This window comes from Erinaceus europaeus, chromosome 7 (genome assembly GCF_950295315.1).
Source record: "Erinaceus europaeus chromosome 7, mEriEur2.1, whole genome shotgun sequence".
Taxonomy (NCBI): domain Eukaryota; kingdom Metazoa; phylum Chordata; class Mammalia; order Eulipotyphla; family Erinaceidae; genus Erinaceus; species Erinaceus europaeus.
In genome coordinates this window covers 13,468,593-13,488,649 of record NC_080168.1, presented here as the reverse complement: position 1 = coordinate 13,488,649, position 20,057 = coordinate 13,468,593, and the positions used below count along the sequence as shown (strand labels likewise).

The following is a 20,057-nucleotide window of genomic DNA, read 5'->3' as shown; positions in this document are numbered from 1 at the left end:
GAAAAGTGAGCAACTTGAGTCTCATCAGATACTTGGTGTGAACCAGCGACACAGACAAGGTGAGGCCTGAGGTGGCTTCGTGGTGGTTGACCCGCAGCCCTGGAGCACACTGCTTCCTGAGGATTCAGGGGACAGGAGGGCTTTTCATCTTGGATTCTTGCCTCGTGAATTCCTCACACTTCTGCTCCCCTCGCCCCTACATCCACATGGAGTTTTTTGTGGTTTTCTGTTTTGTTTTTAAAGAAAGGGTCGGATTTATTTATTTATTTCCTTTTGTTGCCCTTGTTGTTTTTATAGTTGTAGCTATTATTGTTGTTATTGATGTCGTCATTGTTGGATAGGACAGAGAGAAGTGAAGAGAGGAGGGGAAGACACAGGGGGAGAGAAAGACACCTGCAGACCTGCTTCAATGCTTGTGAAGCGACTCCCCTGCAGATGGGGAGCTGGGGCCTTGAACCAGGATCCTTACGCCGGTTCTTGTGCTTTGTGCCACGTGCACTTAACCCGATGTGCTACTGCCCAGCTCCCCACCCCCATGATTTTTTTTCTCTTCTGGGGTCAGTGGGTTCAAAGCGCCAAGGTCTTTCTTTTGAGCTGTATGTAATATTTTCTTAGTGTGTGGGGGGCTGCGGCTTGAATATGTCTGCCACCGCCACTGGATGTCCTTGGTCCTTTTTATTTGAGAGAAAGAGATAGGAGAGACACCACAGCACTGCTCCACCACTCATTAATTGCCACCCCTCCAAGCACTGTCCGTGGTGCTCTCGTATTACACAACTCGAACCCAGGGCCTCACACATGAAAGATGTGTGCTTTACTGCATTAGCCATCTCCTGGAGTCTGAGTAGGAACACTTCATGACACTTCTTAAAAGTTTTTAACTTTTTATTTGCTCATTTTGGATAGAAAGAGATAAATTAAGAGGGAAAGGAGAGGAAGACATCTGCAGCACTGCTTCACCACTTGTGAAGCTTCCCCCTTGCTGGTGGAGAGTGGGGGCTTGAACCCAGGTACTGTATTACATGTCCTCTCAACCAGGTGTACCACCACCCCGCCCTTAACCACACTTCTGTTTTAAAAGATTGATTTATTTTTTAGATGTCTTTAAAAAAAAAAAAAAGCAGAATACTGCTCGGCTCTGGCTTGTGGTGCCAGGAATTAAACCTGTCATGTCAGAGCTTCAGGCTGGAAAGTTATTTGCATAACGATTATGCTGAGACCCTGACACCACATGAGAGAGCACCATGAACAGCAGCGGGGGAAGCTCCACAAATGATAGTGGGATGCTGTAAAACCTTCCTCTGTCTATCCTTTCCACGCTTTCTGCGAAAGAAAAAATAAACTGTAGAATCATCCCAGTGGGATAGATGTGTGCAGAGTCCTGAGCCCATTCTCTCTAAAAGAGATACAAAGCCGCACTAGCCCGGCTGTCCACAAGCACTTGTGCGCCCTCCCTGCAGGGCTGGCCCAGGCCCTTGGCAGGTGTCAGCTCTTGTCACCGCGGGTCACCTTGTTGTTTCCAGCTGGCTGGTTGGCTCCCTCACTAATCTGAGTCATCCTCCTGGCGTCCCAAGGAGCCCCTGTCCTCCCACTACCGCTATTATGGGGAGTAACGGCCAGCAGGCCACCCCTTCTGGGAGCCAGAGGCCCGCGGTGGTTCTATGACCCCCTGTGGGGTCCGTGTCCCACTCTGAGTCTGTCCCCAGCCAGGAGAAGGCAGCCTTCCGGGAGCTGATCGCGCAGCTGGAGCTGGACCCCAAGTGCAGGGGGCTGCCCCTCTCCTCCTTCCTCATCCTGCCTTTCCAGAGGATCACGCGCCTCAAGCTGCTGGTGCAGGTAAGCTCCGCCCACCCGCGTCTGGGCACGCCCACTTCGTCCACGTACCCCGCCCTCCCTTTACGTGACCCCGCCCCTTACCCACAGGCCACGCCTATACGCAGTGTGTACACTGCCCTTCCCTGGGGCTGCCCACTCGCACGAAGCCACGCCTTCCCACCCCTGGCCTGGGCTCCCGAGCCCCCCTCCAGCCCTTCCCTTTGTTTTTTCCAGATTTACGAGCTTTCTAGAAACAACTTTGTCCCCCCCCCAATTTTAATTTAGGTCCCACAGTGTGCCAGGTAGTGAGGGGCTCAACCTCTGCCCCTTCGGGGAGCAGGCAACAATAGACACAGCTAAAAAGTGGTGTCTGGGCGACAAGGGACATGGGGACATGGAACATGGTGGGGACACTGCCCGAGGGGGTAAGGAGGAATCCTCACAGGAGGGACATTTAGCCTGAGGCTTCACTCACAGGGGACTGCGTGCCCTGGGGCAGGAGTCTGGGCACCTGGGTGGCATTTGACACAGGAGGCCCCCCAGGAACGAGACACGAAGGTCTGGGACACCCCACCCAGCCAGGAGCAGCAGAGGGAGGCTGAAAAGGGGGTGCCACTTGCCAGAGACACCCCCCCACACACACTCGCTGGCAGGTGTGGTCTGTCCTGGCTCAGGCGAGAGGCAGCGGGGTAGAGGGGCCGTGGTGGTGCTCTGAGCAGACAGGCCCAGAGACGGTGTGGAAGGAGGTGGCAGCAGTGTATTGGTGACTCAGGAACTCTACAGCACAGGCCAGTCATTCATGAACTGTTCCTCCAGGCCACCAAGCAGGGACTGGACTTTTCTCTCTCCACCTGACTTGCTCTTCTGGACCAGGGTTCAGGCTCCCGCACCAGCTGTTGCCCACGCATCCCTGATGGCCAGTAAAGGTGCTCAATTCCTGCTCCTTCAGAGTCAGCACGATTGGGGTGCAACCTCTTCCCTGAACTCACCCCGCAGAGCTCTGACTGTTGGCTCCCTCAGATGCCCTGCACAGAGGGGTTTCCAGGGGCCGGGCAGTCGTGCATCGGGTTAAGTGCACATGGCATGAAGTGCAAGGATCCCAGTTCAAGCCCCCAGGTCCCCATCTGGAGGACGGTTGCTTCACAGGCGGTGAAGCAGGTCTGCAGGTGTCTTTCTCTCCTCCTCTCTGTCTTCCCCTCCTCTCTCAATTTCTGTCCTATCCAACAACAGCAATAACAACAAGGGCAACAAAAAATGGGGGAAAAAATGGTCTCCAGGAGCATCGGATTCGTAGTGCAGGCACTGAGCCCCAGCAATATAACCCTAAAAACAAAAATAAAAGGGGGGGGTCCCAGCTAATTTCTCTGACCATTCAGTTTCTCTACTAACCTGTCAGATCAAGTTAGCAAGGCCTCCGACTCCCTGTGACTTGGTCTCCAGTGACAATCCCTGCGAGGGAAGGGGACCACTGGCATCCCTGGTGAGCGCAGGGCACCCCTTGGGCGCAGGGCTAATCCTGGGCATGACTGGGCCCTCACCATGGCCCTGCTACCTCTCCAGCCTGTGGTCCCCTCTTTCTCCTGATCTGGCTTGTAAGGAGACTGGGGACTCCGGCTTGGACTGGAGGCTGTGGTTTTCTGGTCAGCCCCAGGTTTTAGGGTTCCCTGCTTCCTCTGCCACCTGCTCTCTTTTCATGGTGTGTCACAGGGCTGCCTCTGAGGAGGCCTGGGGAGGGAGACATGAATAGACATCCCCTTTTCCAGAACATTCTGAAAAGGGTGGAGGAGCGGTCGGAGCGTGAGTGCACAGCCTTGGATGCCCACAAAGAGCTGGAAATGGTGAGTCGTTTCTTCCTTCTGAGCTGGCCTCGTCCACCCCGTCCCCCATTCCTCCCTGTCCCATCCTTCCCCACCCACCGCATCCTCTCTTCCCTCCCCATCCAAGTCCCCCTACCCCCTCATTCCTCCTCATTCACCCGCCCCCCTATCCCTCTCCATCCATCCCTGCCTTCCTGACCCCTCCCCATCCACTCCTGCCCCCCTCAGCCCTCCCTACCCACCCCGTCCTCTCACCCCTCCCTGTCCACCACCCCACCCCCTCATCCCTCCCCTGTCCAACCCGCCTTTCCAGGCTGACTTCCAGGAAAGCCACCAGGTCTGGAACAGAAGTCGGATATGGCTCCAGCCCTGAGCCCTATGCCCTCCCTCCACCCCCCACCCCCACCCCCAAACCTGCTGTGACTGTGCTGGGGACTGGGGGGTAGCTGCTCTGCTGCAGCCTCCACCCCACCTGGTCTCTTTCATCAGCTGACTGACATGTGGCAATTCTGGGGTCCCTGGAGACCAATTGGGTCCTAGTCCAATTGGGTGTCAGAAGCCGGCTGGTCCCTTACAGGCAGACAGCGCCTCCCGTTGGCCCAGCCCTCCCCCTGCACTCCTGCCAGCCACTTCCATGCTCTTTGTCCAGAAGCAAAGTCGGCTGTTCTGACTTAGAAACATGATTGGGAGTAGGGCGGTGGCGCAGTGGGTTAAGCGCACGTGGCGCAAAGCGCAGGGACCGGCGTAAGGATCCCGGTTCGAGCCCCCGGCTCCCCACCTGCAGGGGAGTCGCTTCACGGGCGGTGAAGCAGGTCTGCAGGTGTCTATCTTTCTCTCCCCTCTCTCTGTCTTCCCCTCCTCTCTCCATTTCTCTCTGTCCTATCCAACAACAAAAAGCAACGTCAACAATGGCAATAATAACCGCAACGAGGCTGCAACAACTAGGGCAACAAAAAGGGGGGAAAATGGCCTCCAGGAGCGGTGGATTCATGGTGCAGGCACCGAGCCCAGCAATCACCCTGGAGGAAAAGAAAAACAAAACAAAGAAAGAAACATGATTTATGTTAGGCCCCGGGAGACAACTCGCTCTGCAGAGTGGTGTCCTGCTCTCTGTCCGTCTCTCTGTCTCTTGTAAAAGGGATCAGTGCGCCTTCCAGTCTGCTGGCTGAGGATTCGCTGGGCTGTGTCCCCGGGCTGAGTCCCTCTCTCCTGGCTCAGAGGCCAAGCCTGCCCCCCCCCCCCGTGGTGAGTGAGGGGAGCTGAGAAGGCATTGGGACAGTGGCCTGATGGACGCCTCTCCTTTCCTGTCCAGGTGGTAAAGGCATGTAACGAGGGCGTCCGCAAGATGAGCCGCACGGAGCAGATGATCAGCATCCAGAAGAAGATGGAGTTCAAGATCAAGGTGAGCCTGGAGCCTTTCTATGCATGAAGCCCTGGGTTCAAGCCCCGGTGCCACATGGGAACAACGTAGACAGCACTGGAGAAGCTCCGTGAATGGTGATGTGGTGCTGTGGTGTCACTCCCCTCTGTCTTCCTCTCCTTCTCTCTCCTCAAAAAAATAAAAGGGTGGGGGAAGGCTGCAAAATAGCTCACCTGGGGTGGGTAGTGCACTTGCCTTGCCATGCACACAACCCAGGTTCAAGCCCGGCCCCACCCCACCATGGCTGGAGGAAGCTTTGGTGCACCCCACCCATACCTGCTCCTATTTCTTTTTGAAACTAATTTATTTCCTTACTGGATAGAGACAGAAATCGAGAGGGAAAGGGGAAGATAAAGAGGGATAGTGACAGATACCTGCAAATGGTGACTGGGGTTTGAACCTGGTCCTTACACACTGTATGCACCACCACCCACCCCCATTTTTAATTTTTAATATGTCTTTTACTTTTAAAGTGGGTTCCAAGGACATTGAGAGGGACTCCGAGTGGGCTATCTTCAGCCACTGTCTCGAGGTGCTCACATCTGCATTCTGTGGCCTCAGTCAGGGGTGTCCCCTCCGCCCAGAATTGGAACAAGCAGCTGCCCCCCACTCCTTCCCTCCCTCTCTCTTTGTCTCTCTCCCTCTCTCTCTCTTTCCCCCTCCCCTCTCTCTCACATACACACACACTTGTATACACACATCACATGCAAGTTGCTTTCATGGGCATCCCCCCCCCCCAGGACAGGGCTGGGGCCAGGAGACCCCACCTGACACAGCCCCTCCCACCTGCCCAGTCTGTGCCAATCATCTCACACTCGCGCTGGCTGCTGAAGCAGGGGCCGCTGCAGCAGATGTCAGGGCCCAAGACCTCCCGCACGCTGCGCACCAAGAAGCTGTTCCACGAGATTTACCTCTTCCTCTTTAACGACCTGCTGGTCATCTGCCGCCAGATCCCAGGGTGAGTAGCCGGACAGGGTGGGGGGCTCCGCCTGGAGGCCGAGCCTGAGCGGGGCCAACTGCGGCCTGGGCACTGAGAGGTCTGTGGTGTGTCACCCTTTCTCAGATGCATTGGCTGAGAGAGAGCCCGAGCCTCAAGTTTTCTGGACATTGCCAGAGCTGTGGCCACAGCCTGGGAGGCTTCCTGCAGGGGGAGTGGCCTGGCCAGGCAGTGAGATATGGAGTCTCCCCTCCCCCAGGGACCAACACAATCCTTGCCCCCACTTCCAGGGACAAGTTCCAGGTGTTCGACTCAGCCCCCCGAGGCCTGCTGCGGGTGGAAGAGCTGGAGGACCAGGGCCAGACACTGGCCAATGTCTTCATCCTGCGGCTGCTGGAGAACTCGGACGACAGGGAGGCCACCTACATGCTGAAGGCATCCTCCCAGTGAGCGCCCCGGCCCCCGCCTCCCTGCAGCCCTGCATCCCTGCACCCAGCGAACCTGTCCCCATCCTCACCCCAGATGTCGCGGGAGGGGTGTGTGACCTGCGCAGGCATTCACACGTTCATCGCGCATGTCTGCATGTGTGTCTGAACATGTGGGCGTCATATCGTGTATCTGCACAGGCTTATTGTGTGTGTACATGTATGCATTGCACGTCTGTATGTGTGGTGCATTACACGTGTACTTTGTGCAGGGGTCTGTGTACATGTGTGTCCCTCTCAGGCTCTGAACATCCCCCCCCCCAAATTTCTCTAGAGCTGCTGCCAAGCTCCCCCATCATGCGGCTCCCAGCCTCAGTGTCCCCGTCCCCACCCTGGGCAGGGGTGGAATCTGCCCTTCCCGCCTCCACGTCTGAGAAGGGGGCTTCAGGGCCATCACTGCTCCTCTATGGCTTGCCCCGGGGCCGGGTCCTAGCACTACCTCCACACCCCACTGTCCCCTGGGACAAGACTCAGGGCTGAGCAGCCAGCCCCGGGCACCTGCACATCTGTTCTCATCCCTGTCCCAGGAGTGAGATGAAACGCTGGATGACCTCACTGGCCCCCAACCGGAGGACCAAGTTCGTTTCCTTCACGTCCCGGCTGCTGGGTAAGAGGGGTGGTGGGTGGAGGGTGGAGAGAGTGAGTCAGGGACAGCCACGGGACAGGTGAGAGCTGGTGAGGGGGCTAGGCAGTGACACACCCAGTAGAGTGCACATGTTACCTACCATACATAAAGACCTGGGTTCAAGCCCCGGTCTCCAGCAGGGAGCAGCTTCATGAGCAGTGAAGCAGAGTTGCAGGTGTCTCTCTCTCCCTCTGTCTCCCATTCCTTCTCAATTTCTCTGCCTCCACCCAATAAATAAATTACAGAGAGAGAGAGAAGATATAAAGGAATACAGGAAAATACTTCTAAAAAAAGAGGGTAGTGGTAGTGCGTGTAGTAAGCACACTTATTACCATATGCAAGGACCTGGGCGTGAGCTCCCATCCCCCCTGCAGGGGGCGCTTCACAAGAGGTGAAGCAAGTTTGCAGGTGTCCCTCTGTCTGTCTCCCCCTACCCTCTCAATTTTTCTCTGTCCTGTCAAATAAAAAAATAGGAAGAAAAAGGAAAAAATGGCCACCAGGAGCTGTAGATTCAGAGTGCCAGGGCCAAGCCCCAGCGATAACTGGAGGCCATAACAATTTTTAGAAAGAGAGACAGGTGTGAGGGACAGGTGGGGCAGGTGAAGAGCCAGTGAAGGCAAGTAGTGAGGGGGTGGGGCTTAGTGCGGGGTGCACCCTTGAACCCAGAACCTTCCCTGGCTTCCCAGGACTGAGAAGCCACTGGGTCCTGAGTGACAGGGGTCCACAGAGGATGGGGGTGCAGGAGGCTCATGCCTGAGCCCTTTGCGGTATAGGGAGCCTGGGGACTGAGTAACACACCAGGGGACAGGGGCCTCGTCGCAGCCACCCCTAACTGCCCCCTCGGCCGTGTCTTGGGTGGGGGCTCCTCCATCTGAACAGGGATCCCCCCCAGCCCATGTACCCTCACCCCGGCTCCAGACCTCTCCTCAGGGTCAGTGTTGCTCTGAGATTTGGGAAGGGCAGATTCTGAGACACAGGGACGTAAGCACTGTGACACACACGCACACGCCTCAGACTGTCCTCAGGTGCAGTGTGTGCACCCCTACGTGGGCCAGCAGCCGGATGAGCTGACGCTGGAGCTGGCCGACGTCCTAAACATTCTGGAGAAGACGGAAGATGGTGAGCTGGGGTCCTGGGAACAGGACACAGGGTGACCAACGGTGGGGGGGGGGGTCCCTGCTTGTTCTCTATGCTGTGAGGACCTGTCTCCCCCAGCCTGGCTCAAGTGCCTGTCACCCTCAGCCTAGCCCTCACCCCGCACCCCATCCCTACAGCAAGCGAAAATTCAGGGGAGACTGTGACCAGCAGACAGGCCCCCCCAGGGCATAAGTCAACATGAGGTCTTCCCCAAAGCCCAGGACCCCCCAATTAAAAACCCTTAACTGCACAGAACACCTCCCCCCTGCATGCTCCTCACTGCTGCCTGATGACCTCCGGGTTTAAAGGTCCAGGGGCTCCCTGATCTGCCCCCAGCTCCTCCATGCAGAGGAAGCAGCCAGGCCCCTCCCAGTGTAGCTGGCAGAGGGCACCCCAGGACCCCAGGCTCCTGTGTTCCGCTGGTGGCAGCCAGTCCCCATTACCACCCTCAGCTCTCCCCACCGCTCAGGAGGCTGAGACACAGGGAAGGGGTTACCAGCTTCCACCCCCTCTGCCTCTCATTCTGGGGGATGTCCCTTAGGGTTCCTTGGAGGGGCAGATCCAACCTGGATGTCACAGCTGGGTCTTCAGAGCAGGTGCCCCCTCCCATTCAAGGGTGGCCCAACTGGCCAGGAGGCCCCCAGCTGCTGACCCTCCCCCATCTGCTCCGTCCGGCCCCTCTGTCCTGTCCCATCCCTGTTCCCATCTCTGCCAGGCTGGATCTTTGGAGAGCGACTGCACGACCAGGAGAGAGGCTGGTTCCCCAGCTCCATGACGGAGGAGATCCTGAACCCCAAGATCCGGTCCCAGAACCTCAAGGAGTGTTTCCGAGTCCACAAGATGGAAGACCCACAACGCAGTCAGAACAAGGACCGAAGGAAGCTGGGCAGCCGCACCCGCCAGTGACAGCCAGAGACGCCCAGTGGCACAGGGACTTGGGGGTGGCTGGTGCACCCCGATGGACGAATGGGCCATGGGGGGCTTGGGGCAGCTGTGGTGACCCTGCTGTGTGGTCAGTGCTCATGTGTCTTGGTCCCTCACCCACAAGAGAAGAGTGCCCTGGGATCTTCTCTGCCCGTGTCCACTCTAAACAGTGTTGCACCCACCAACCCCATCTCTCAGAGGGGCCAGCAGGGGGCCAGCAGGGCCCAGGGAGCCTGGTGACAGTGGCCCCTGCACGTGTCCTCTGCCCTGGAAGCACCTCAAGAGCTCCCCTCCACACCCTCCCCCAGTTCTTGGGACCAAGAGACCTGCCACCTCTGTCCACTGCCCTCCCCAGCCCCCGAGCCTTGGACTTCCTCATGGCAAGGCTCCCAGAGCTGGGCCCAGAGTCCACCCTCCCCTCAAACCCCCTTCCCCAGCCCCCTCAGGAGCTCAGACATTGTCAGGAATGAGTTGGTCACCACATCCTGTGTTCAGTTACGGTTCTGAGCAAAGCAAATTGCATTTTTTTGGCTGCATTAAAAGAAGCATCATGTATAAAACGAAGGAGGTGGCTGTCTGCTCTTTATTGTGCACACAGGAACCAGATGTCCGGTTGCTGGCAGGGAGAGAGGAGTCCCCTTCGAGCTCAGTGGAGAAGGGATGTCCAGAAGGGACAGGACCTTGAGGAGGAAGCTTCTAGAGAGAGTGGAGTGGAGGCTCTGGGTGGAAGGGGATTGTAGTTTCTGCTGTGAAAGGAACAGAAGTGGCTTTGGGGGAGGCAGTTGGGGACCCCTTTCTGTGGCGGAAGTGAATGTAGGTCTGGGTGAGCATGAGGGTCTGGGGTGTCAGGGGAGTGGCCCCACCCAGGATGGGACTCCTCAGGCCTGCAGCCACCGCTCACCACCCTGAGTGCTGGCCAGCACCCCAGTTCTGTGCCCAGGGAGCTGACCCTGCCTTGCCTGGAGCACTCCACTTTGAGGACCAGGACACTGCCCCCAGGCCTGGCAGCTCCTCCACTGGGAGGAACCAGGAGTGTGAGCAGAGTACTGCAGCATATCCCTGCAGGTCACGGAAGGCACTAGGAGGCCCAGGGCCCCAGGCCTCTGAGATGGGGGAGGATACAGCTTGAGTCGGAGAGAGGGGCCCCAGGTCAGGAGCGCAGGTGTGCCACAGGTGTGGCCGAGAGTGCAGGTGTCAGAAATGCAGGTGTGGGTAGTACAGATGCGGCACAGGTGTGACACAGGCATAGTCAGGGGTACAGGTGTCTGGCAGGTGTGATGCAAGGACCCAGGAAAACCAGGGACCAGAAACCAAAATACTGATTATAAAGACGTGGGGTGGAGGCACAGGTGGGCAGCAGCATCTCTCAGACCCGCTACCACTGATCCACCTTGGGGGTGCAGGCCTCCTGGAGTCACCCCAGAGGGCAAATGTGAGGTGGCTTCCTCCAGCTCCGTTGCGGTTGCCTTCTCCAGGGCTCACAAGTTCAGTTTCCTGGGGAGGAGGCCAGAGCCAAGGGATAGGGAAGAGAGGCCTGACTGGGTCCCCACCCCTCCACTAAGGCTCTCACCACTTCACCCAACTCCCAAGAAAACCATCTGGAGTAGGAATGACAGCGGAAGGGGCCCCTGTGTGCAGCGGGAGGTGTTCTGTGCCTGAATTCAGTCCTCTCCCCGCCCCGGGGCTCCTGGAGCTGGCAGCCTGCAGTTGGGGCCTGGCTGCAGGAGTCAGAAGACCCCTCACAATCCGGCCTCCTTTGGAGCCCCGCGACCCCATCCACCCGCCCATCCCAGCCGGCCCATCTTCACGCCGGCCGCCAGGGGGCGCCTGCAAACTTCTTTGGCCTCCGGAGCCCACCTGGTGCAGCCGCTTTGGGGGGTTGGGGACCTGGGAGCCCGGTCACGCTGGGGCAACAGCAGACCCCTCACCCCCGGGACCCCACTGCACATGCGCGCACCTGGAAGTCCACTTGCACGCGCGCGCACACTGGCATTCCCGACCACGCTAGCACACGCGCGCACACTGGCATTCCCGACCACACTTGCACACGCGCGCACACTGGCATTCCCGACCACACTTGCACACACTGGCATTCCCGACCACACTTGCACACACTGGCATTCCCGACCACACTTGCACACACTGGCATTCCCGACCACACTTGCACACACTGGCATTCCCGACCACACTTGCACACGCGCTCCCCCGGCACCCCCCACCCCTCCTCCTCGCGCACACAGGAGACTGGCGCCCGGGTGCAGCGTCGCCGACGGCCGCAGGCTTTATTGGCTTCAGGAGGCGGAGAACTTCCTCAGCGCCACGACCACGAGCGCCAGTACCACGCACGTGGCCAGCAGGGCGGCGATGACGATGGCGGCCACCGCGCCAGGGCCCAGGGAGCCTGCGGGGGCGGGGCGTCAGCTGGGGGGATGACGGGGACCCTGCGCCCCTCCCCCCAGTGCCCGCCCTGTCCTGCACCCCCTTTCCCACTCCCCCCCTACACCCCCCCGCTGGCTCCTCCCACTCACGCATCCCCTACCCCAGGCCCCGCCCACCCCGCAACCCTCCCCCAGTCTCCGCCCCCAGCGGGGCCCCGCCTACCGGCGCCCTGATCGAGGTGCTCCCGCGCCGTGCTGTCCTCCGGGCCGGACTGGGTGGGCGCGGGGGCGCCGGTGGCGGTGGGCGGGGCGGCGGGGCTGCCGCTGTCCACGGGCCCCTCCCCGGAGGGCAGCTCGGCGGGCTCCCTCCACAGCGTGGGCACCGGCTCCTGCGGGCCCTCGGCTGCAAGGCCAAGGCAGGCGGTGGGGACCCCGCGGAGACCCCTGCCCTGCCCTCCCCTCCCCGAGGGGCAGCTCAGGGAAGCTGTGGGAACCCAGAGCTGCCTCCCGACTGGACTGCGCGGTCGCCCCTCTCCCTGGCCCCACCCTCCTTCCGCCACCTGCAGGGGCAAAACTCCGCATGCCATGAGGCAGGGCTGCAGGTGTCTCTGTCTTTCTCCCTATCTTCCTCTTCCCTCTCAAATTTTCTGTCTTGTCAAGTAAATACTAATTTAAAATAAGATAAAGATAGTAGAAAGAAAGAGGCAAGAAAGAAAGAGAGAGAAAAGAAAAGAAAAGAGAGGGGGCCAGGTGGTGGCACATCTGGTTAAGTGCTCACATTACAATGCACAAGGACCCAGGTTCAAGTCCCTGGTCCCTTCCTGTAGGGGGAAAGATTCACAAGTGAACAGGACTGCAGGTGTCTCTCTGCCATTCTCCCTCTCTATCTCCCCCACTCCTCTCAATTTCTGTCTCTATCCAATAATAAATAAGTTCATTTTTTTAAAAAAGCAAGCCAGCTATCCCAGGAGGAAGGCACATTGCTCCCTGTTTCAGGGAAGTTCCCTGTTGAGGGGTCCCAGCACTGTAATGCTGGGGCCTGGGGGGCCGAGACCCTCACCAGCCAGGAGAAGCAGGGAAAATCAGCCATCAAGTGACAAGAGCCTCACAGCTGATGCAGTGCCCCAGAGCCCCAGGCTTGTCCTGACTCCTGGTTTGGGGGGAGCTGGGCAAAGGGGAGGCCTGAGGTCACCTAAGTTCCTGAAGAAATGTGCTAACCACACCCAGGTGCCCAGCTCCTCTCTATCCCGCCCCCACCCAGGACCTCCAGCCAGCAAGGCCACCAGACGTTCCTGGGGCCCAATCCAGCCCACCCGGGTGGCAGCAGCTAGCAGACCCAAGCTGGAAGCCAGTGGCCTCTGGTGGCTTCCCAGGTCACACCCAGGACTCTGCCCCTCAGGGCCCAGCTTCACCCTGCTGGCCTGGTCCCTCCCTTCCAGACCCAGGGCCCTCTCGTCTCTGCTATGCAGCCCCACTTTCCCTCCACCTCTGTAACTCAGGGGCTTGCAGACGGATTGTTCTAGAGCCGACCCTGGCTCACTGGCAGCTGGTAGAGCACACGCCTTGCTGTGAGTGAGGCCCTGGGTTGGGACCCTGGCACCCCAGGGAACCACATGGATGGCACCATGCTGTGGGGTTTATCCTGTCCCCCTCACTCTCCCTTTCTCTCTCAAAACTGGAGCCTGAGGCCACTCAGTGAGTGTCATGCACAACCAAGGACCTGAGTTTGCTCCTCCGTGCCGTGTAATCTGAAATGGGGCTGGAGAGCTCAGAAGGTAGGGATCATGCCTTGTCATGGCTGAGTCCCTGTTCAGAGGCCAGCACCACAAGGGAGGAGCCGCGACACTCGGGGAAGCTCTGGTGCTGGGGAATCTCTATCTCTCTGCCCCTTCCCTGAATGAAAAGTTGGCCCCACGGTGAAGTTGCTACGTAAGAGGCTATGTCTCAGTAAAGAGGGAGAGGGAAGAAGAGGGAGGGAAAAGGAAGGAAAGAAAGAAGGAAGCAAGGAGGAAGGGAGAAAGGGACAGAGAGTAAGGGAGGAAGAAAGAAAGAAAAGGGAAGGAAGGGAAAGAGGAAGGGAGGGTCAGTTGCTGGCACACACAGTTTACCGCACACATCACCATAAGCAAGGGCCCAGGTTCAGTCCCCCATCCCCACCTGCAGGGGAAAGCTTCAAGAGTGGTAAAGCAGTGTTGCGGTTATCTCTCTGCCTTTCTCTCAGTTTTCTCTGTCTTATCAAAAAAATAATAATTAAGAAAATAAGAGTGAGAGAGAAGGGAAGGAGAGAGAAAGAGAAAAAGAAAAGCAAGGAAGGACACAGGCAGTGTCCCCTAATCTGCCCCCACCACCTGTCCCCTAATCTGTCCAGGGCAGTTAGGGACAGGAGCTGCCCTGGCAGCGAACTTCCCAGCAGGAGGCCCCTTCCCTGGAGGAGTGAGGAGGGAAACTGAGGCAGGCGGAGACTCAGGATGGAGCAGCAGAAGCTCAGGGCCCCAGGCCACACTCCCAGACCCCAGAGACATGAAGGGGAAGGGCAGAGGGGCAGTGGGCAACCACAGAGACATGGATGACACGAGGGACCAGGGGACACAGCCTCCCTGGGAAGGGGCCGGGGGATTCGGGCTGGGCGCCACCCCACCTCTACCGCCTCTCGGTAAATAAGTTTGCCTGACGCCCTCCCTGACCGCAGGCTCGGGCGGCACAGACAGCCTTTGTAAGGCCATGAAGGGCCTTTTCATGCCTGCCTGGCCTGCCATCCCCCACACCACCCCACCTCACCCCAGGAGCTGTGGCGGAGGCCCCAGGAGGTCACACCTTCCTGCCACTGCAGCACCCTCCCCCAGCAGGGGACAGGGGACGGCAAGCCTGGCAGAAGGGCTGGAGACCAGAGCAGAACTCCAAACCCCACCTGCTCCTTAAGGGCATGGAGTGGGTGGGGGGAGATCCTGGGAGGGGTCCTGGCCTAGCCCCCCCACCAGCTGGGCACAGACAAGGGAATCCAGGGGCCTGGCTGGTGGCCGGGGTGGCTGAGCTGGCTGAGGGGTGGCAGGAAAAAGAAGAGGTGCCCCACAGACAGACTGCCCCAACTTTGGCCGGCAGGTAGGAGAGGTGTCTTTGGGACACCGGGAACTGTCCCAGATCCAGGCTTCCGGAGAGGTCAGGGGACTCTTTAGGTCACTTCCCCAGAGCAGGGGGCACCCCCAGCCCCACCCAACTTGGAAGGTAGGTTTCCCAGACTGAGCCCACCCAGAGCCCTCTGGCTGGGGTACCATTTCCTAGGGGACTAGGGGCTTCCTTGAATCACGTGTGGGAAGACTCAGGGCCCTGGAGAGGATAGGGGACCTGGGGGTGCCACCATCATGCCCCCCACTCCCACTGCAGACAAGACAGGCCCGGGGAAGGGGGCAGGCACAAGGGTCCCCAGCCGGACTCCAGGCCATAAGCTCTGTCCCAGCTCCTCTGCCACTGTGAGTGTGGGGATGTCCAAAGGCCCTGCACCCCCAGCAACTGTTGGGGGAAACTTGCCCTCAGACCTGCAGACACCCCCCCCCCCACACACACACACACAAAGCCCAAACTGAAGAGGATCTCAGGGGGTCCCTCTCCCACATGCTTCTCCAGCCCTGGAGCCCCCATCCCACCCCATACACATATAGTGGACCCCAAAACTCTCCCGAGGAGCTCGCCACCCCTTGCCAGCCCCTCCCAGCAGGACCCTACAGCCAGGCCCAGGACTGGGGGGTAAGTGGGAGCTGAGGTCCCAGAGCTGATGTCCCTGGTCCCCAGGCTCAGCCACTTGGTCTGAGCAGATCCAGAGTCCCCAGAATATCTTTGGAGGAGGGACAAGTACGGGGGTCCCTCTGAAGACAGGCTAGAGACTCCCCAGTAGACGTGCAGTGCGTCACAAATGGGAAAAGCTCTGAAACTGTGCCAGCCAGCATCTCTGGCCCCTCCTGACTCCTAGGTCTGGAAGCCTATGGGTTTTGGGGTGCTGGAGTAGCCCCACGTCCCCCAGGCAGCCTGCTCCTCAAGTCACCTCCCACCATTAGCCCTGGGACTGGGGTGCCCTCTGCATTGTCCCTCATGGCTGCCTCCTTTATGAGGGGCTTCTGCACCAGTGGACTTTGGGGAGCTGGCCCGAGGTGGCCTCCTGGTGCCAGGAGGAAGGAGGTACACCCCCTTACCTGTGAGCACCGTGGGGGCCAGCACCCCCAAGAGGAGCAGCAAGGCCAGACGCAGGGCCATCCTGATGAGCGCCGAGGCAGGACTGAACTTGGACGGATGGACGGCCCGGCGGGGGAGAGGCATCAAAGGCCAGGGAGGGCTCTTGTCAATGCCAACTCTGTCCTCCTGGGACACTGTGCCCGCCCCACATGCTAGTGCACACCACACACACACACCACACACACACACACACAGACACACACACACACACACACACACACACACACACACACACGGCAACCACCAGCAGCTTTCCTCAACTCCAGAGCTGCCCCACCCTCCAGGGTAAAGGAGAAATGGTTCTCTCTTTCTCTCTCTCTCCTGAGCCATAGGAAATGAAAAGGTCCTCAGAACTCCACATGCAAATGGCCCACCTGGGAAGGCGACATGGGCAAAAGCCTCTTCTTGTTTTGTTGCACACTGTAGAATTATTTATTTATAGGATAGAGGCAGAGAGACACCGAGGGAAGTAGAGAGAGAGAGAGAGAGAGAGAGAGAGAGAGAGAGACAGCTCAGCACAAGTGGAGACCAGGGGCTTGAACCCCAGTCCCTGCGCATGGTGACATGTCTGCTCAATCAAGTGCAGCACCGCCTGGGCCCTCTTTGCTCACTTTGAATTGTCTTTTGACCAGAGCACCACTCAGTCCTGGCTATTGGTGATGTCAGGGATGAAACTTGGGACCTCCCATGGGGACTGCCGCTGTGGCATCCCCCTGCTTGCTCACCCTTTTTCCTCCCTCCCTTCCTTCCCTTTTCCCTTCTCTCCCTTGCCCCCTTTTTCCTTCCAACAAGAGACAGAGCAACACATGTAGTGCCAGGGCCACATTCAGGCCACGTTCATGTGCACACAAGTCCAGGCTCAACCACTGCAGCACTGCCACGCTTTTTTGTTTTTGTTTTTTGTTTGTTTGTTTTTCACCATTATTTTAATTTTTTAATTATCTTTATTTATTGGATAGCGACAGCCAGAAATCAAGAAGGAAGGGTGGGATATAGAGGAGAGACAGAGAGACACCTGCAGCACTGCTTCACCACTTATGAAGCTTTCCTCCTGCAGATGGGGACCACGGACTCGAACCTGGGTCCTTGCGCATTGTAACATGTGCACTCAGACAGGTATGCCACCACCTGGCCCTTGTTTTCAGCATTCTTAAAAGATTTTACTTCTAGACACCAGCCTTGGCACCAACAGCCAGAGCTGAGCACGTCTCTGCTCAAAAAAGTAAAACAAAACAAAACAAGCAAAACAAGGGGGTCGGGTGGTAGTGCAGCGGGTTAAGCGCACATGGCGCAAAGCGCAAGGACCAGCATAAGGATCCCGGTTCAAGCCCCCAACTCCCCAACTGTAGGGGTGAGACTTCACAGGCGGTGAAGCAGGTCTGCAGGTGTCTATATTTTTCTCCTCCTTTCTGTCTTCCCCTCCTCTCTTGATTTCTCTCTGTCCTATCCAACAATAATAACCACAACAATGATAAAACAAGAAGGGCAACAAAAGGCGGGGAAAAAAACCCAGCTTCCAGGAGCAGTGGATTCAGTGGTGCAGACACTGAGCCCCAGCAAATAACCCTGGAGGCAAAAAAAAAAAAAAAAAAAAAGGAGCTGGCTTGCCTGCTAGAGCACACACCTTAGCACCTTGCCACACCTGGGACCCTGGGTTTGAGCCCTGGCACTACAAGGGGCCACTGAGGGAGCCACACGGTGGAGCAGTGTTACGGTGTCTCTCCTCTGTTCATTTGTATCTGGCATGAAATGGAGACGACAAACAGAATGCTGGCCCTGGGAGTGCTGGAATGTCCTATATGTGAGGGAGAACTTGCCACCAGCAATAGCTGGACCCGAGTGGTGCTCTTGTCAAAATGAAAATCATCATCATCATCATCATCATCATAGACACAGGAGATACTCAGCTGCTAGAACCAAAGTGGCTCAGTGGCGAAGCCCAGGTCTGCCAAGTGTGAGGCCATGTGCGGCCTCTACCCCACACCCCGCCCCCAGCCTGTGCTCTGTGTCTGCTCCGGAGTTGCTCCGTGGTTCTTGGACTCCATGTTGTGAATTCATGTCTTGTCTGGTGCCTCCAGCATCCTGCCTGGGAGATACCTCCACATTTTTGCAAGGAGAGGTAGTTCATTTTCATTTTTCTAACAGTATGACACACATTTTTTCTGAACAGTTGTATGATACACCATTTTTATTTTGCCTATTTATTTATCCATGTCCATCTGGGGTATATTTTCACTAGAGCACTACACAGCTCTGGCTCCTGGGATGCTGGGGATTGAACCTGGGACCTTGGAGACTCAGACATGAAAGTCTTTTGGCATAATCACTGCGCTGCTCCCTCATCTAGGCCAGGACTTGTATTAATAAAAAATTCAGGGAATGGAGGAGAGACTGGCATACCCAGGAGAGTACACTCGTTATCATGTGCAAGGACCTGAGTTCAAGTCCCTGGTCCTCACCTGCAGAGGGGAAGCTTCACGAGTGCTGGAGCAGTGCCACCTACTTCCCCCCACCCCCATTTATGTCTCTATGAAAAAAAAAGGTTGCTGAAAACAGTGGATTTATGGTGCCAGCATGGAGTCCAGGGATACCCCCACTGGAAAAAAAAAAGTTCACACTTGTCAAAACACCACTGAGCTGACTCTCCATCCTTAGATAGAGGCGGAAAGCAAGGAGGAACGGCAGCACTGCTCCACCATCCATGGGGCCGCGCTGTCAAACTTGGACTTATCTCTCGGAGACATGACACAATGTCTGAACACGAGGCCTGGGCATTGTGACTGTGTGGGTGGCAGGACCACCACTGTGAATTAACAGCGGTGTCAGGGGGACTTACGGCACTGAGTTGGATTTGGACTGTGCCAGGAAACTTCTGCTCACAAACCTCGGGGCCTCCTCTCCAGAAGCAGCTGAGGCCTGTCTGCAGATAATTGCCTTTGAACTTATTTATTTTTGCTTTCAGTCTCTGGGATTCAGTGCTGGATACCAACTCACTGCTCTTGGCGACCTTTCCCCCTATTTATCTAATTTTTTAAATTATTTATTTAAAATTTTAAATATTTATTTTCCCTTTTTGTTGCCCTTGTTGCATTTCATTGTTGTTATAGTTAGTATTGTTGTTGTTGATGTCGTCATTGTTAGATAGGACAGAGAGAAATGGAGAGAGGAGGGGAAGACAGAGAGGGGGAAAGACAGACGCCTGCAGACCTGCTTCACCGCCTGTGAAGCGACTCCCCTGCAGGTGGGGAGCCGGGGGCTCGAACCAGGATCCTTACACATGCGCTTTACCCACTGTGCTACTGCCAGACTCCCTATTTATCTATTTTTATTTGATACGACAGAGAGAACTTAAGAAGGGGAGACAGAAAGGTACTTGCAGATCTGCTTCACTCACTGCTCATAAAGTGTCCCCACTGCAGCTGAGGAGTGGGGACTCAAACCGGGATCCGTAAGTCCTTGCACTTAGTAATATGTGTGCTTAACTGGGTGCACTCACTGGCCCTCCTTAAACTTTTTTTTACTGCCACCAGCTTTATCACTGGGGCTCAGTGCCTGCATGAGTCCATTTCTGGTGGCCATTTCTTTCTTTCTTTCTTTTTTTAATTTGATAGGATGGAGAGAAATTGAGAGGGAAGGAGTGAACAGTGGACAAGGACACCTGCAGACCTGCTTCACTGCTCCTGAAGCTTCCCCCTCCAGCAGGTGGGGTGCAGGGGCTTGAACCCAGGTCCTTGCACATGGTAGTATGTGCACTTATCTGGGTGTGCTACCACCCATCCCCAACAATAGCCTTTTCTTTCCAGTGCTCCCTAACCTCAGCTGACAGTTCCCCTTGTAAGGGGGTGTTCGTTCTCTACACCCAGCCTGCCTGCCCCTTGCTGGCCCCACACCTATGCCTGGACTTCAAGGAGGACAAGTGCAGAGTCTGACCAGGACACAGCACGCCCGGTGACGACTGCCGATTCCTGCAGCAGCCCCTTGGTAAGGGATTACCAGCAGGGCTTTTCTGGTTCATTTTTAATTGCCACCAGGGCTGGAAGCCCACACTACAAATCCACCCCTCTCGGCAGCCATTTTTTATTTTTGTTTTTTGCCTCCATGGTTATTGCTGGGGTCCAGTGCCTGCACCAGGAATCCACTGCTCTTGGCAGCCATTTTTCACCCCATTGTTGTTGGATAGGACAGAGAGAAATTGAGAGAAGACAGACAGGGGTAAAGACAAGACACTTGCAGGCCTGATTGACTGCTTGCGAAGCAGCCTCCCTGCAGGTGGGGAGCCAGGGCTGAGAACCGGG

The 20,057-nt window shown here is 57.1% G+C and overlaps 2 protein-coding genes across 6 annotated transcripts in view; one reads left to right on the top strand and one right to left on the bottom strand.

Moving 5' to 3' along the window:
* NGEF (neuronal guanine nucleotide exchange factor) overlaps positions 1-9,724 on the top strand; it is a 96,002-nt gene extending 86,278 nt beyond the window's left edge. For 4 of the 5 annotated variants that reach the window (XM_060193794.1, XM_060193795.1, XM_060193793.1 and 1 more), the window contains 8 exons: positions 1,707-1,836; positions 3,579-3,653; positions 4,945-5,034; positions 5,847-6,010; positions 6,280-6,435; positions 7,002-7,081; positions 8,114-8,218; positions 8,952-9,724. In XM_060193794.1, the coding sequence (XP_060049777.1) occupies positions 1,707-1,836; positions 3,579-3,653; positions 4,945-5,034; positions 5,847-6,010; positions 6,280-6,435; positions 7,002-7,081; positions 8,114-8,218; positions 8,952-9,142 (991 nt within the window). In that variant the 3' untranslated portion in view covers positions 9,143-9,724. Of the gene's footprint in view, positions 1-1,706; positions 1,837-3,578; positions 3,654-4,944; positions 5,035-5,846; positions 6,011-6,279; positions 6,436-7,001; positions 7,082-8,017; positions 8,094-8,113; positions 8,219-8,951 lie in introns of those variants that run through there. The other variant, XM_060193796.1, reaches the window with a different exon arrangement.
* Positions 9,725-11,451: 1,727 nt separating this feature from the next.
* SNORC (secondary ossification center associated regulator of chondrocyte maturation) lies at positions 11,452-15,783 on the bottom strand. Its single transcript, XM_060193394.1, has 3 exons — positions 15,723-15,783; positions 11,762-12,049; positions 11,452-11,561 (listed from the first exon to the last, which is right to left on the bottom strand). The coding sequence occupies exons 1-3, from the start codon at positions 15,781-15,783 to the stop codon at positions 11,452-11,454; spliced, it is 459 nt and encodes a 152-aa protein (XP_060049377.1).
* Positions 15,784-20,057: the final 4,274 nt, after the last annotated feature.